General features: G+C 37.6%; 1 protein-coding gene across 1 annotated transcript in view; it reads right to left on the bottom strand.

Moving 5' to 3' along the window:
• Positions 1-691: 691 nt before the first annotated feature.
• LOC124167080 (WD repeat-containing protein 81) overlaps positions 692-18,223 on the bottom strand; it is a 28,388-nt gene continuing 10,856 nt past the window's right edge. Inside the window, exons 11-23 of the mRNA XM_046544873.1 lie at positions 17,797-17,978; positions 16,983-17,558; positions 15,471-15,646; positions 14,213-14,550; positions 13,829-14,024; positions 13,457-13,631; positions 13,053-13,177; positions 12,529-12,641; positions 12,238-12,445; positions 10,403-10,699; positions 8,573-8,722; positions 6,929-7,035; positions 692-2,502 (exon numbers count right to left, since the gene is read on the bottom strand). Coding sequence (XP_046400829.1) covers positions 2,271-2,502; positions 6,929-7,035; positions 8,573-8,722; positions 10,403-10,699; positions 12,238-12,445; positions 12,529-12,641; positions 13,053-13,177; positions 13,457-13,631; positions 13,829-14,024; positions 14,213-14,550; positions 15,471-15,646; positions 16,983-17,558; positions 17,797-17,978 — 2,875 coding nt within the window. The 3' untranslated portion in view covers positions 692-2,270. The remainder of the gene's footprint in view (positions 2,503-6,928; positions 7,036-8,572; positions 8,723-10,402; positions 10,700-12,237; positions 12,446-12,528; positions 12,642-13,052; positions 13,178-13,456; positions 13,632-13,828; positions 14,025-14,212; positions 14,551-15,470; positions 15,647-16,982; positions 17,559-17,796; positions 17,979-18,223) is intronic.

Below are 18,223 nucleotides of genomic sequence, written 5' to 3'. Positions count from 1 at the left end.
TTCTCACTTATTGATTATGGAGATAACCACTGAATAGTCAGTGTTTGGTGAACCTTCACCCGCAAATGCACTAAAAAGAATGGTTCTGATAAATATGACTAATTAGTTTGTTAATTACAGCAAATTTGGGTGATTTGTTCAAGACAAGGCTATTTGCACCATATCACATTTGAGAGTACATAATATTTCTGAAGTTATCAAATTTCAGCGAGTAGAATTCCATCAATTTCAATAGTATTATTGATCATCATGAGGATTCTTGAAAGATATATCATGGGATTTTTTAAGACGGGCAATAGGTAAGGGGAACATGGGCGTACCCAGCGAGGGGCAGGGGGGCCATCTGCCCCCCCCTCCCCCTAGAAGCAAAAATCTCAGAAGTCTTTAAGAAATATCAGTACTGAATTGAAACGAAAGTATTAAACAAGTTTTTTTTAAACCCACGAAAAATGATATGTATTATATAATATATGTCTTGTATAAAATATATAACTAAAATAAAACTATTTTTTCAAGGAAATAAACTAATAAAGCCCTGTTATAATTTTCTTAAAATTTTATTCATTTTTCATTCATCTTTTCCATGCTAAAATTTCACAACTTGGCTTGCCCCCCCCCCCCCCCCCCCCCCCCCAGTTATGATTCTGGGTACGCCCTTTAAGGGGAAAGATTTGAAAAATATTCAACAAAATGTAATGGATCAATTTCTATTGTGTATTAAGCTTATTTTACAAATTAGCTAAGCCACAGCGATATCTTTATATGAATTCATTATAACAATCTTGGTTTGAATAGAACAAAATAGGTAACAGGTAAAATAGTAGTGACGAATATGTAATCACTTTGTTCTTGACATAAGCCTTATCAATCAATTTTTATACATTCTATGGATCAGTCTATCACAAGTCAGGTTGCTGATGCCCAACAACAATACAAAATAGAAGACATACTGTAAATGTTCAGAGTAAATCACATTGAAACACATTATGCTCAACAGTACAATATTAGTCGAACAAATGCATTTTACTTATAATCATGGAAAAGTCAATAAAACACATTGTTGGCAGGACCCAATCGGAGGAGAAAATTTAAAAAATAAAGCATCTTCCATAAAGTTTTGGTTCTAGCATTGGACCACATCTTGATTTAATGTAGGATAATGTTATGAACAATCCAAAGGTAATAAATCAAATTGAAAACCGTACTTACTTCAGGCTCTTTATATAGCACCCAATATTACTTAGGTATGTACTTAAAATACGGTGAAATAAAATCATTCAACTACATACAACAAAATGCTGACAAAATCCCTGATTTTAAGTACAAGTGTGAAACAAGAGTATAAATATACAAAATTCTCATTACATAAGAGAGCAGCAAATATTACCAGTTGGATTAAAGTATACCATTTAGGTAAGAAAATATACGTAATATATCCAGGAAGAATAAGGAATGTAATAAAATTTACATGATTGACACAGAAAATAATGTTAAAAATTGTCATATTCTTGCACAAAAAATAACTAAGAAAATATTTCAACAAACGTTTCCCTCTTTCTTCAAAATTTCAACAATAAAGTATTATTATCAAGTGAACAAGACTAGTATACCATCAAGAGTGCATCCTCAAACAACTGTGCCAAAATACTATAGTTACAAAAAGCACACACCCTCAAATAAAAGTAAATATCACCTAAGGATATTTATATAAAAGATGGAGAGAAAGATCTTAATGCCTCTTTAAACTGAAATTTCATTAGCAATAAAATTTGCTCATATTATGATGAAATTAAATTCTACAGACTACATAAACAAGTACATTCATGCCTGCCTGTGTTCAGAAAATATTCAATTTCTAGCATTTTTCATTACACATTTAGTGTCCTGGAAAAATGTTTGGTAAGTTTGTTTTAGCACAGTTAAGTAATAATTAGAGAAGCATAATTTGGTAGAGGTATGCACATTGATGTACAAAACAGAACGGTTATTCTTGTTTGTTTTCTGTGACTCACAAAACTTAAGAAATTTTTATAATTAATTTCTAACAAAACCAAACCTCCAAACAGGTACCTTTTGACCACTTCATAGAGGTTTAACCTCTTATCATTCAATATTCACTTGTTTCCAATTCAATGTGAATAAACGTAATCAAATATTGGAGTATGATAAATGAGTAGCGAACACAGACACTAAGGAAAGGTTATTCACTTATAATATGATAATGAACTAATGATACATCTTTGGACAAACATACTTTTCATAGCTGACAATCAGCATAATAATGTAAGAGACCCATTATCAGCTCCTAAAAGTAAAAGACGATTGAGGGGAAGCACAGCCATTGCAGTAAGAACTCCCCGGAATGCATCAGATCGCAGGCGAGTGGAAGAAAAACTGGCCTGCTCATCTAGACTGGTGTGAACTCCAATCCGATTCGCTGTAGTCCCTGAAATGAGCTCACTTCCATATGCTCCAAGGCAATGGACAGGCTCAGTAGGGCCCCTGAAATTAATAAATATTATTGCCGAATATATCTGCTTAAAAATAAGGCCAAAATATTCAACCTTTAACAAGAACAGTCAATGTATAATGCCTGGGCAATCAGACCCTTTTTATTTGCGTAAATGTATTTACAGCAATACATAAAAAATGCACACAAAATTCAAGTAACTATTGTGGTAAAAATTGTGCTATTACCCTAGTCAAAATGGAAATCATATTTGAATTATATGTATTTCAATATTTAAGCACTAAGAACATTAAACATTATTTGTCCCCAGATATTATTGTTTTGAACCCTTGTCTTGACTGCTATTACAAATATTTAGACATTTTAATGCTAAATTTGACTCATAATGTGCCATGTACCAGTGATAATTATGCATATTTTTTTCAAGTTTGCACTACATTTTTAACAATTCTTGTCACTACCACAGAAGTGAGTGATATTCTCTGGAATTTGACAAATAATTTGCTAAAATATGGTTAGCACATAAGCAAAAAAGTTTTTTTTCTTTACACGTAATTCTTCATTAAAAATTTCTCGAATGGTTGTCAGGGTGATTGCAAACTTTTTGGTCTATTTTGCTGTTTCAATGTTTGGGTGACCCCAATGTCACCAGACTGATGCTGGTTGCTTTCTCAATAGAATTTGGTGAGGTAGAGATACATCTTTGTATATATAACGTTGCTGCATACGGCAGAAGAAGGGGAGGAGAGGTAGGTTGGAAAGGGGACAATGGACAGTTTGGATATAATTTTTCATGACTAACATCTGCCACGTTAGGATAATTTTGAGGCAGTTGTGCCTCTTCAAATGGTTATCATCCCCCTTTTGTATACCTATTGCTTTTCTCACCCATCTTTGCTTATCGTTTTTTACTTTGGCGACAATTTTTGTATTCTGCAAGTCCATTGTGTGGCCCAGTGATGCATATTAGACTACTGTGGATTTTGTTGGCCACCCCAGTCAAATTGATCCCTTGTTTCCCTCTAGGTGGCTTTTCACGGATCTAGCTGTTCTGCCAAAGTAATTCTTCCTGCAGGTTTGGCAAAGAATGTGTCAGACCCAGTGGCAAAGCAAGGGGGATGGTTGGGGGGGGGGGGGGTCCAGACCGCCCCGAAATATAAAAACACAATTACTTTGCTTCATAAAAGAAAACGAAATTTTGAAAAATCATGAATTTACAAAATATTTCTTGGAAAAATTAAGTTTTTTAAATGTAAAAAGGGTTAAAATTATATTAAAACCCTCTTCTTCATACCCTGTTTTTCAAAAAATTTCCCCCCTGGTTTTGGACCCACCAACAAAATTCCTGGCTACCCCACTGGGCAGACCCCTTTAACTTTCAGCATTGTTCTGTCCTTGGCGCTTTTACTGTATGATTAAATATCACACGAGGGGAGAAAATTGCCCCATATTTCTTCGTTAAAACTTTTGCGGGTACTCGTCATGTTGAATAAAACATTTTGGGCTATGTCGCTGGGTCAATTCTTGGATGGCCCCAACGTTTCCCAACCGAAGCTGGTTGCTTTCTCAAGAGAATCCCTTAAGAAAGCAACCAGCATCATTTGGGAAACGTTGGGGCCACCCAAGAATTGATGCGGCAACATAGCCCAAAAGTTTTTATTCAACAAAACTCCCCTGGTATGAAATTTTAGAAAAAAAATTCAATTTCTACTGTCATTACCCATATTTATGGCAGAAAAGCTTTCTTCTGGCTGCTGAGGTTTTCTTTTGATGAATTAGTGGCCTCTGTATTGTTCCTTTTACCTTCCTTCAAATTTTCTTGAACGCTCAGAAGATAACACCATTGTTGAACCCATTTTTATTTATTTAAAATAAAGATAACCCCCAGGGCCACACTCAAAAAGTTGCTCTGATGCACATACTGTAGTGAATTTGTTTATTCAAAGGTGATTATCCACTATCTTTGTTGCATCTGCTCCCAAAAAGTAACCTCTAGTTTAAATGAAAAGTATGGAAGTTAGTAAGCATTAATACTGTGAAGCAGCCTCAGAAGAGGCTTTACTGCCATTTACACTACTTGTGCAAGGACTACGTGTTATAGTCACAGGAAAATCCCTTTCTGGCCAATGAAAAGAAAACCAGTGAATCAGGCAAATCAATCGTACATAAGTATTTCATGGAAAAATGCAACATTCTGAAATAAATTCAAGCAGTAGTACTGGTAGTACCCGAAATAGGATTAGGTAGCATCAAGTCAGCACTAATTCTTGCTACCAAGCTAGTGGAGCAACAAAATGATTTTTATCTTTTTGCTACCCCTCAGGAGTTTTTCCCTGACCATAACCTAATTTTCCCAACAATACCCAATTTTTCTAGTCCCAAATTTATTCCCCTGATTTTACCATGATTTCCCTGACAGGTTTGAACCCTGCCAAACTCAGAATATTCAACTTGGATTGTGGTGACAACATAAGCCATTAGACTATGACACAAAAGCAAGTACATTAATATACATACATAGTTCTGCACCATTTAATATCAGATCTTCCCAATGCGACAGTTGACCCTGAGCTGGGGCAGGGAAAAATTGGAGAGGAAGTCTCAAGAAGCAAGAGTGAATGTTTCCAGCCTTATCTCAGCTGAAATCACTCATTCACACAACCTTCAGCAATAGAAAATCTAAAATTAAGAGAGAACCTTGAGACCATTCCAGGGAAGGAGAGCGTGAAATGAGAGTCACCAAGAATTATCACCTTGATGTTACAAAACTAATTGGCTGAAAAAATTCACATTCAATCAGCAAGCTAAAAGACATACTTAGGAAATTGACTTCTTTAACTTTCACCTTTAAAAGTTTGGCCGAAAGCCATAGATGATAAAACTTTTGTTAATTTCCAAATAAGAAATAGAGTACACTCTCATCAATACGAACGACGCTACTACGAAGTTCTCATTTTTACGAAGCTAATCGTTGGTCCCGACGAAAAGACTAATCCAATCTATAGTAAAGGAAATGTTATTACAAAATTTTTCGTATTATAAAATTACGACTCAGTCCCAGTCCCAGCGGTTATAGCATTCAAACTTTATAATGAAGTTCCACAGAAAAGCAACCGTGTTTAGGCGAATATACACAACGCTGCATCATAATCATTCCACTACGTTCTAGTTCTCGTTGTGCACTCTGCCCAAGAGAGTCAATTATGATTCTTTCTTCAGTAGGAGATATTTCAGTCTCTACACAACATCATACAATAAGCTTCATTCCTGTGGAATCATGGTGACCCACTCATTACCGCTCGTAAATTGGCCGTACAGTAAGTCCTCTTCTTGCAAACATTCAATTTACAAACTTTCAGCGATTCGAACATACAAAATATTCAAACGTGTCCACAATTTCAAATTTGGCGCCTTTGGATTTGGCAGATGCAACGCGATGTGGTGTGGAGGAACTCACACTTAGGGCACAGTCTGAACAAAGAGCCAATTAATCCATTGGGAAGTCAGGAACAGTTCAGCATTTTGCCTGCTCTTCCTTCCCGTGGACAGAGAATTTTTTACAGCTCCAGCTGCATCACATGCACAGCTAGATCCGTACGTCAAAACAACGAATTAACACAAAGTTGTGTAGAGTGTTGCATTATACAGGATAACAACACTTTCAATGCCTTGCATAAGTTTATCAATTTATGACGAAGGTCTCGGAATGCATCTTCTTCGTATGCCGCGGACTTACTATATTTGTGCATAATTTAATTGCGCACATCATACATATGACTCTGAAGCTTTTCTGCAGCACAACTATAAACACAGGAGATCAAAGGGACTAGGAATTTTGAAAAGATATTTTTTTTTCAATTATTTTTAAAAGAAACGCTCTTACGAAGTTTGTTATTACAAACCTCCAGTTTTTTGGTCTCTTGAATTTCGTAATAACAAGAGTTTACTGTATCATAAAATTATTTGGATCAAATGCCTCCCACTAAGCCAGAGGGATTCATTCAGTCACACAGAACTTCATGCAGGAATCTTCATATATGATCATGAAAATTGAAGCCTGCTCAATGTATTTAGGCCATTAAACACGGTACCCGGAATTGCGCAATCTGACATATGTGCGAAGGCGCAATCAAAATTGCGTCGTGTAAAGTGGTGAATTGCTAGAACACATGCGAGAATGCGTGCATGCGAGACGGCAAAATAGCCCCTGTTCTAATTTCGTTCATGCATTTGCGCAATTCCATGCCATTTTAGAAATTAATGCAGCTCTAACCTGTGCAATTCCATGCTCCATGTAAAACGGCCTTTTGACTTTGCACAGCTGCATAAAATACATGTGACAAAGCAGTCAGCAACAAATTCTGATTACTCTGACAACACAAATATCACTCTGCTATGAGGAAAGTCAACCAAATACCAATGTCAGAGAGATAATAACAAATGTAACAAAAGACTTACTTCATATTAAACTTTAGTTTTCCATCATCAGGATTCCACACAGAAACTGCCTGGTCCAATGATGAGCTGACCAAAGTGTTCTCATTCACAACAACAAGCTGTAGCACCTGCAAAGTATAGGCAAATTCAAATAGAGTTTAAAGTAGATAAAGAACAGTATATATTGCAACCAATGCAGTTTGGCAAGGTTCATGGGTAATTTTAAATCGGCATTTATGAGAGAAGGAGAGCTGATGCAATATTGTGTGTGAGTGCATAACGATGCATGAATGGACTCAAGTGTAAAATGTTCCCCCTTCCTCCCACGGTTCCCCCCGCTTCCCAATTTCGGGGTTTTTCCAGGTTGCGTGCGTGACCAGTGAAATGTTCACGTTTCCCCCACCCCCTCCCTCCAAACAATACGTGTGAGCAGCGAGCGGAGGATGACGTAATCCGCAACCCCACCCTCTACAAACTGAGCATGCTTCGGCAACCCCCCCTCCCGATGGCGACGATTCAAAGAAAACCCGCCTCTTTCTGAGTTTCCCCACCTGTCCCAACCCCGGAAAACCAACCCTCTCTGGGTTATAAAACCCGGGTGTATTCCAGCTCAGGAGAACACATCGTTGCCAGCTTTGTATTGCTGCCGAAGGCAGGTGGAGGTCAGATGGAGAGGTGAAGAGAGGCGAAGTAGAGGAAACAGGAGAACAGACGGTACATTTCCCACACCCAGAGGAAGAAAGTCACCCCACGACATCCCAATTTAAATATTCTCTCAGCCCATGGTGAATGAAGACGCAGCGACCCCGACAGGAGCCAGCTGAGGAGGTCAACCCCATCCATGACCGAGAGCCAGAGAGCCTATAAGTAAAACTGTCAACCCTCATAACATCCCCCCCTAAGTTAATAAGATTCAAAATTCCAGATTGACATTAATAAATTTAATAACACCTTAGTTGTTAATCATGAGCCCATACCATAATGTTGGTGAAGCAAACATTTGATGAGAGGATTGTAAAATAAGAGAGTGAAGAAATGGCTAGCATTGAGTTCAATACAAAATGTAGCACTTTATGAAATGTGTTATGCAGATGCTAATAAAGGAGTATGAGAATGAGCTGGTAGTGAGTAAAGAAGGAGGAGAAGGGAGGTGAGGTGTTAAGAGAGAAAAAAAGAAGGAGGTATGTATGTATTTATAAACCGCTAGGGAAGATGATGAAGAGACAGTGTGTGTATGGAGCATGTAAAATTGTAAAAAGGTACTTGGAGGAGAGGAAATGATGAATGTTGTGAGTGAGGGATGGATGTTGGGTAAAAACAAGGAAGGAGTTAGATGAGAACAAGGCATTTAGCTACAATGAAACAAATAACCACCTCATGCCAAACAGAAGATGGGAATTCTAAGTGAGAAGGGGGTAGGCCATGGTGACTAGTAAAATTATCCATTCAAGCCTAACTCAGCTAGTACTTCACCTTGGTAATAAAAATAAAGTATTGGAGGTAAGAGCTCCATTTTTATTCCAAGTATGGACTATTATTGATATTACGATATAAATCTTGGTTTTTTATCATAAAAATTCACTGTTTATATGCTGCTAATAGGAATTTAACTTTTTTTTCAAAGGGCACTTTTAGAACCAGCCATTTGGCTATAATTCAACATACCTCACCCTCATGACCTTTCCACGAAGAAAGAACCAAACCAGTTCGTATGTCAAGAATGGAAAGATGACCTGAAGATTGACCAACTGCCACCCAATACCCATTAGGAGCCACAGTTACACAGCGTATTAATCCCCATGGACTAGGAGAAACCTGTAATATTCAGATATAATAATTACAGTAACAGGCACACATATCATGAAGATGGTTTTAACACAAGATATTAATTTTTAGGCCCGAAATGATGACACAATATGTTTAAGTCACGAAGGAAAAAAAGAAGAGCGCAGATTTTAAAGTGAAGTTCTCAATTTGAGATACAATGATTAGGCTGATATTTAAACTCTTTTTCAAGTAAATGTTTTTCAATAATTTCAACAAAGGACTTGCACATAAATATATTAGTATAACGTGCTACAATAACCAGAAGATATTTGCTTTTTAGGTACCTGGAGAAGAATAATGACAAAATTCTGTTCCTATTTAAATATCACCTGGCTTTAGCCAGATATGTGATCCAAATCTCAAATAGATGGAATTTAAAGAGTTCATCATGAATATACTCTGAACAAAAACTTACCTTACATTTCTCTCCTTTGACTTTTCTAAAGCTTTTGACTGTGTCAATCACGGTCTATTACTGCAAAAACTTGAAATGTTTGGAATTAGAGGTGCAGGCTACAAGTGGATTGAGTCTTACCTGAGTGATAGGCGACAAAGTGTTGTCCTTAGAAGGGATGGAACCAATTTTATGTCCCCTGAGAAAAAAATTGTCATGGGCGTTCCCCAGGGCTCAGTTCTGGGACCAGTTCTGTTCCTTTTATTTATAAATGACCTCCCAGATATGTTTAAATATGTACCAGGTGTACTTCCAGTATTGTACGCTGATGATACCAATGTTTTAGTGTCTGCCACATCAATGGAAAGCCTGACCTTAAAATCTAATGATGCAGCACGTGTCTTACAAGAGTGGTGTAATCAAAATTCTCTCCTCCTCAATGTGGAGAAATCTAATTAAATTTACTTTTGCAACAAGAATAAACAGCAATCACAGATCTCTGTCAAGACTGATGGTAAACCTATTCCACAAAACCTCAGTTCCTCTTTCCTGGGTGTAACTCTTGATAATCAAATATCTTGGGAGGAACATATTCAGAAGCTTCGCAGTAAATTGAGTTCTGTCTGTTATTTGATCCTGTCTATCCGAAAAACTGTAGATATTGATGTACTATTATCAATTTATTATGGTGAATTCTACTCACATGTAATGTTTAGTATACTCTTCTGGGGCCCTAGACCCAATTCCAAAATAATCTTCAAAATTCAAAAGAGGATACTGCGTATTATCGGCAAGGTGCCTGTTTATGCTCCATGTCGCCCTCTTTTTAAGAAATTCAACATTTTACCTCTCCCCTGAGTATATATGTATGCTGTAATTGTCTGTGCAAAAAAGAATCTTTCGAATTATGCAACAAATAGTGATTACCACTGTCATTATACAAGGAGTTCTACAAGCCTCCATCAAACATTTACAAGAACCAAGAACTCAAGTTATGCACCTTGGCACATGGGCCTACTGCTATTTAACAAACTCCCACCAGAAGTGAAGGGAGTCAAAAACATATATCTCTTCAAATCAAAGCTTCGTGAGTTTCTTTTGAAAAAGTTATTTTATTCTGTGGATGATTTTCTTCATCCATAACACCTTGCTTTTTACATGATGTATGGTAATACCTTGTAGTTTTTTGTATCTGTGTATTTTTGTACCATAATTGACGTGTCCTATATTTGTGAGAACAAATCGCCGGACAAATAAATTATTATTATTATTACCTTGAGATCATTGAGATAAGCCTGAGGAATTCTGGGATCAACCAGCCTCAATGTAGCATCAGTTGTAGCAGCCAGAAGTGTACAAGCTGGGGGAGGCAGTGGACGAAGCACACACACAGGAGGATAGCGAGTAGACTCAAGACGGCGAATCGGTGACCCCACAAAGGGGTCCCACAGGTGAAGAGCTGAGTCACACGAAGCTGCCAGTCTCAAAGGCTCCACCATTGCTACTGACAACACAGACTTACGATGGCCAACATAGGTCCACTGGCAATGTGTTACTGCAGACCCATCCCCCTGGTGAACAGAATTCTGGATTAGACATACGTCGGAAGATACATTGAAAATAAAGTACATTCCAGTTATTTGGGACACATCAGGATGGGCACACTTTACCCCATTTATGACTGTTCTATTAATGACGAAGGTTAGGTTTTGTACATAGAACCATTCACAGAATATGTTTTAACTCTTTCACTGCCAGCCCATTTCAGGTGGAATGTACGAAGACTGCCAAAGGCTATTTTCCGGAATTAGCAAAATTTCAGATTTAAAAATTTTTCAGCTACTTAATTTTATTTAATACGTCTAGATTTTTTTCCCAATTCTTAAACTATACTTATATCTTATAAGCATAGATAGATTATGGGGGTTTACATAAATTACAGCCCTTGATAAGGCCACAATCACGGAAAAAAGTGAAATAATTTGAGCCGATAAATCGGCCCTTGGCAGTTTTCGCTCAACCAGCTTGGGCCAATATATCGACCCGGTGGCAGTAAAAGGGTTAATGATCTTCACATTGGTGAAAGGGACGCAAACATTTTGTTTACACACATATATGAGTTTGAAATGCATAGTTCAGGTAAAATTCCCGACACTCAGTATGGTTGACTATACAGGTGGGCCTAGGCTATCTCAGAAAATAGGGGAACAGAAAGAGATCAAGAGGAAGGGATGGGTAGCAGAAGCGTGTAAAGTAAAGTTGGAGGGGAAGGAGCATGATCCCTCCATCTTTCAAGCAACAAGACTACGAATGAGGGAGTCAAGGACGAACATGTCAGATCTTGCTATTTTTTGACATCGTTGCCTTGAAAGTGAAGCCGGGCGAGCTACGTGATACATGCAGTTGGCGTTTCCAGTCCGTCTCCACTTGTTTAAGGGGGCTAATGATACTCTTGTTTTTTGGAAATAGTGCTGTATTGACAATGTTGAATATTAGTATAGTCTAGTCGTAACTAGAAAACTTGGTGGCAATGAATTGGAGGTGAAAAAACTAAAATATCATCAGAAATGCATCGCGTTTGGTCTCATTCTTTTTTAAATCTCATGCATGTCATCCAATTGCCGAAGATGTCGACAGCGCATGCAAAGAGAGGATCAGAACTCTTTCCACTCTCTCTTATGGGATGCTGCATTTACTGAAGCATTAATTCATATCCAGATCCAATGTATTCCGCAACTTTGGATATGAAGTATCCGGAGAAGGGCAATACCCACGGATATTTGGATGCTAAGTATCATATCCGACCATCCCTAGTATTTAGTTAAAATCCCCATGTCCTACAGCTGGTAAATCCACTTGCCTTCATCCGAAGTGCTTTGCCTCCACTCCACTTGCTACCATTCAGCATGGCACGAGAACCCTACCCGTTGACAACATGTAAGGACTTGGACTTGTCCTAACCAAAATTGTTTTCTGCACATGACATACTGTGACAGAAACCCCTCTGAAGTTACCCCTTTCTCCACACATTTCCTCCTGATACTACGACAGTAACTATTCAAAGTTGTTAGTTTTCATTTTAAATTAACTCATAATTACTCCCACTTACCTGACTTCTTAAGGACCAAAGCTTCACAGTCTTGTCCCTACTGCCACTAAGAAAGCTATTTTCATTATCCAGCACAACAACTGCCCTGATGCTATTTCCATGACCTGAAAATTTTTGGAGTTTAATTTGCTTAAAATTGAATCTGCTATCCTTTTCTGAACGTCCAATTTCATGCTCCCAATAAGCCAACCAATTCCCTCTCAAATGCCTGAAATACAAGTTAAAAGTCTCATCAGTTGAATGGATGATTTGAAATTTGTGACGAAATTACAGATTGAAATGAAGTGGTACCTGTTAGTATTTTCCATTTTCTTACTTATAAAAGATATCATTTCTGACTCTTGAGGAACATGCCCAATTCCTGGACTTGAGCAAAGTGGAAGAGTCGAAGGTATATCAGCTCGCTTCATTCGCCAGTGATGAAATTCAAAAATAAGCATTTAAAATATGAAACACTTTCATTATTCAAAGGTTAACATCATGCTGAAAGCCATACATTTAGTCTTGTATCAATTCATCAAACTTCACTGATCCTTATCCAATACATATTTAACTGATAACTTGATTATTTCCCCTGACATTTCCATGGTTTTCAACATCCCCAATCAGGTTAAGCAAATAATTTACATCACTTCTCCCTGAGAACACAAATGGACATAAATCTGTCCTGGCAATGTTTACATCCCTGTAGCATCAGATTGCATAAATTATACGCCTAAATGACCAACTGCTCACACTTTTTCATCAATTTTATAAACATTTAACTGACTATTAGATTAACAATAATCCAAGGACCAAAACTATACAAATCATACCTGCAAATCAATCCTGTTTCCAATGACAGCTACATTGCTACCAAAACTCTGTGACATCTCCTTGTCATGGGTATGAGGTCCCACAGGTACTAAGTAGTCTGATAAATACATGTGATCAGCCGTTTCTTCATTCCATGAAAATATAGGGAGAAAATCTTTTAATTTTGTACATATATATTTATAAACATTTATTTAAAATAATCTGTGGTCCAAATTACCACAACTGAAAACCCACGCCAAAGTGAAAGTTAAATGACCCAAGCAATAAGGAAATAACTAAAGCCAGTCAAGCAACGCTTAGAAGCTGGTTTAACTTAGGTGACAATGCACATTTCCATAGCTGAATTTAGACCAGTCAGTATAAAAATAAAGAATAACTCCCATCCATAGCATGTGAAGATTACCTCCTTCAGGTTGAAAGTGGTGCATTTCTTGCTCATAAGTAAAGCATAAGTCACGAATCAGCTGCTCATTTTGTAAAGCTTGCTCCATAACATTCTCTCCAAGGAATCTAAAAAACGGAATGTATGCCAAGTGGGCAAATTCTTCAGAGAATACACACTTGAGCTCTTCAAGTGCCTTTTAAAAAGGGAAAATGAAAATCAATTGAAACAATTATAATATAAATTATATTGTGTAATTATTTTTGTCAAAAAACAATCAAAACTTATATATCGTACAGAATATTCATTATATGAAATATGCCTACAGTTCAAAAGTTTTCCATGAAAATTATTGCAAATACGTACATAAATATTAGACACAAAAATAACAACCTGGCTTCTCAATTCCGACATTGGCTTGAAAGAAGAGCCACCATCAGGAGTTGTTCCAACAACAGGTGGTGATGCGGAATCGGTGGAATCATTTTCTGCTTTACTTCGAATATGTGATATGTGCGCACCACGAACTGCCCATTCTGCAGTAGTACCATCACGGCAAATTTCTAAAAAGCTGTTTTCCTCCAATGATCTGTGAAAAATGATTTCATCACCATTGAATGAACTGAATCAAATCTTTACATCCAGAAAAAAAGGCCAACAATAAACAGAATCCTAAGAGAACATATTTCAAATCAGTGCAAGTGTGAAAATTAATGGCAAATAGACACCTAACGAGTCTATATGTTTTAAATGAGATAATATTGAATTTCCACTTACAACGCAGGGCTATCCTTGAGTGACTCAAATCTTGTCCCTAATGAGCTTGGCGTACCATCCGAAATAGTTCCAACAGAAGTGCCCTCAGCACCACATTGCTTTTCATTTCTTTCCCTGATGAATCCATGAGCCTTGTCAAATGCAAGGAAAAACCTGCGCAGAGCAGATGATAGATGCCTTCTTGTCATTTCAACACCAACTCGCAGGGCTAAAAGATGCAAAGCATCAAGTACTTTAGCTGTGAGGGCAGCTCTGGCAAGGGCACCGGATGGAAAAGGTGCTCGTCCAGATGATATAAGCCGAATACAGGGTAGCAAAACCTGAGAAATTATGTTATCCTGAATAGGAAGATGAAATAAATGAAATATTAGAACAATGGTATAATGTGTTACATATATAAAAAACCAACAATACATACACCACACAAATTTTTGCAGCCCTGACCACCGTGTACACATCAAATGTGAAAATGTACAACATAATAGCTACCTAAATAATCATTGAAATCGATCGATTTGGCTTTAACATGGTGAAAATTCATGCTGAATGAAGACAATCAACCTTTGTAAATTTTCACAGATATTTTATTTGGTACAATGCATTTCGATGCTAAGGTACCATTTTCTAGTATGCAATAAACATTCCTTAATTTCAACATACATATCTGCTATACAATATCTTTGAGAAAATAGTGATTTACAGAGAACAAAAGAGAGTACAACCTAGGGCTACTAAATGGGAGTCCCTGAATTCAAATGTGAAACAAGCTCTTGAACCACCCATCACAAAAAATTCACACAGCACCAAGTGGCCAGGGAAAAAGCAGCTGGCCCCCTCTGCCCAGAATGTGACTGGTTGAGAACAGGATAAGCTCCAAATCAACATCACTGATTGTAATGTATCTCAGAAAAGAGGAATGAGAAAGCATTAAAAATAAAAGTCATTTTCACATAGATTGACCAGTTCAAGAGAAATGAGGAATCTCCACAAAACTAAATATAGTAAGTATATGTAGGTATTTAAATTTTCAAGGTCACTAGACCAAATTATTAATATGTGGGGAAAAATATAAAGCAGTTCCTTGATCAAAACATGAGGAATAAATTATTAGGATGGAAAGATAACAAACTATACTGTAACCATTGAGCACAAAACATGATATCTAGGCCAAACCACAACCTATCCAGTAAGTAATGTAGCATTTTGAACATTAAGACTGTAAAGTAAATACGTAGGTTACTAGAAATGTTTAGGTTACCTGCAATTGGTCCATTAATGTTGCATCAGAGAGGAATGGGACTATGTGTATCAGAAGAGCTAGACATCCCACCAATCCTGCTTCCAAGGTTGGAGTTAATTTGCGTCGGCAAAGAGCTGCCAATTCCCACATATGAGGAAGATACTGCAGAAGGATCAGCTGCTCTCCATACAGAGCTAGAGCAGAAAGCCACACAATAAACAATACTACCACACAATTTTTAAATCTAATACCATTAATACAATTACATACATAATTCTTTAATTTTAAAAATCCAATTACTGAAGGAAATAAATATTGTAAGGATTCAATAATATAATGCATTCCAGGGTTCCAGTGGTGCAGCGAGGGGGGGGTTTTGGGGGATAACCCCCCCCCCCCAGAGCTCAGAGAAAGTTTTAAGTTTAACCCATTTTATTTAATTGGATTGGTATTACTAATAGAATAGTGTAAGGATGAATAAAATATCCCTCAGAGAGCCGTAAAATTCACCATTTTGAACAATTTATTTTTAAAATTCCGCAATTTATTTATCTCGCATCCTGGTGGGTATACCATACCCCCACACACCCCAGTGTTAGTTGCACCTAAACCCCCCCCAGCCTTAATTCCTAGCTGCGCCCCTCCAGGGTTCAACAAAAGTAAAGGTAAGCACTCGATTAAAATAGGAATGGTTTTGGAGAAGTAACACTAAGGGAATATGTCAGAAGTTTGGCTTTATGGTTTAATGAACCCAAAAATACACAAAGCCACCAAATGAAAGTTAACCATACACCATCCTACTCAAGATTCTCTGAATCTTTAGCATCCCTGGACTGCGTCCATCTCTAGCATCACCCCGAAACCCTCTCGAGGGCCAGCAATGGCTGTGCAGCCACTGTACAGTCTTTTACCTTACTCCTACACTTCCCACAGAGTGAGATCCCACAGCTGAATGCAACTCTACATCCAGCAATTTACATTACCTGCTCAAATGCAACACCCAAGCTGATGCAAGTGCTGATCATTGCACTCACACTTGCACAGGCAGAAATATGTATTTTTCACATGGATGTATTCAACGGTGTTTGGCGAGATGCTGTGGAACATATGACAAATGAAAAACTTTGTGTATTTCCACAATATTTATTATTGCATGACGTGTTTCAGCAAATCACCTTCACCATCATCAGGTACAAATGCATACAAATGGTAATGGCAAAGGTGATTTGCTCAAATGCGCCGTACGATAATAAATACTGTGGACATACACCAATTGTAAGTTTTTCATTTATCATTTTCACATGGATTTAATGCCAATGTTAATATGGCTGTAAATAAATATGTGAGCTTGAAATACAAAGTTTTGAGTTAATAATTGCGTAGGGTTACAACAAAGCAACCCCAAAGCAAATGTTAATGATGACCTCAATTTCATGCAGGAAAATAGAGAGTAAGTTAGATAGAGAGAGAAAATTGAAGTATTCAGTAAAAATATTCAGCACCTCTTCGCTAAAGAAAGTAAATATGTACCTGCAATCGAGGAAAGGCATTCCAGGACTTTAGATGCATTACTGTCCCCCATTAACTTCCGGCCAGATATACAACACGGATGGCGGGCATGAATCCCTTTCCTCCCACTTTCATTTGGCATAGGAGTTAGGTTTTCCTCTCCCAAGAAGCAAAGTGTGAGCATTCTCAGGAGATTCCGTGACAAATGCCTTGCTGAAAGTACTGGCCCAAGTCTGTGTGCAAGCCATGATACTGTCTCAGCACTGACACTCGAAACCTCACTACTGTCCCCTTGCTGACTAGAAAGCCATCTTGAATAGTTCAGTGTATGACTTTGAGATGCAAGATCTAGGTTTGGTTCCTCATTCACAGCTTGTTCTGCCTCTTCCTCTAAGACATCTCTCTCTTCTTCCTCTCCTTCTACATCCTCTCGGCCCAGGGAATCATTGAGGGATAAGCGATCAGCACTTAATGCATCTGAATGAAGCTCTAGTTGGTCCATGAGGTGATCCATCAGTGGGCCTTCCCTGTTAACTTCGGTTGTCACCTCTGGTTCTTCCTCTTCTGTTTCTGGACCAACCTCAAACACAAAGACCTCTGAAAATATTTACATAAAATATGATAAGTTCGTTTTTCCTCTCAAAAAGCATTTTGATGCTTTCACATTATTTTCAAGTCTGTTCAAAGCTCCATGAAAATGATGTGAAAGCATCGAAACATGTCCTCTAGTGAATGAAATAACTTCCGTGGAACTTGCAAGATCTCTTTCATCTATAATAATCAAAATGCTTCATTCAAAAACCAAGTCAATGAAAATTACTGCAGGAGAATTCACCTGGTTCCACTTCTGCATCTGTTGCTCCTTCTTCATCCACAGCAGCTCTATCTTCCTTATCATCTAGTTCATCTTTGGTACCTGATTTCTGAGAAGCATTGCGTTCTGAATCTGCTGAGGAGTCTTCGTCTAACGGGGATAATATGGTCTTCCCATCAACAGGAAACTCAATTTCTGTAGACCTTCACAGCAATAAAATAGCAAGACGAGAAAAAATATGAATACCTACGCATCCAAAGCAATCCAATGATGATGCAATTTCAAACCAAATAGACTTAGGTTCAATAAGAAATCAAGAATATGCACAAGGGTACCCAAAAAAAGTTAACTCTAAAACATTTTGCAACACCTGTCAGATTTGACAACCTTAAATCATAGTGTGATATGAGCTTAGAAAAATAAAATCACATCCAAAGAAGGAATTATT

The sequence above is a fragment of the Ischnura elegans genome, chromosome 1 (genome assembly GCF_921293095.1).
Source record: "Ischnura elegans chromosome 1, ioIscEleg1.1, whole genome shotgun sequence".
NCBI lineage: Eukaryota > Metazoa > Arthropoda > Insecta > Odonata > Coenagrionidae > Ischnura > Ischnura elegans.
This window is presented reverse-complemented; position numbering and strand designations above follow the sequence as displayed.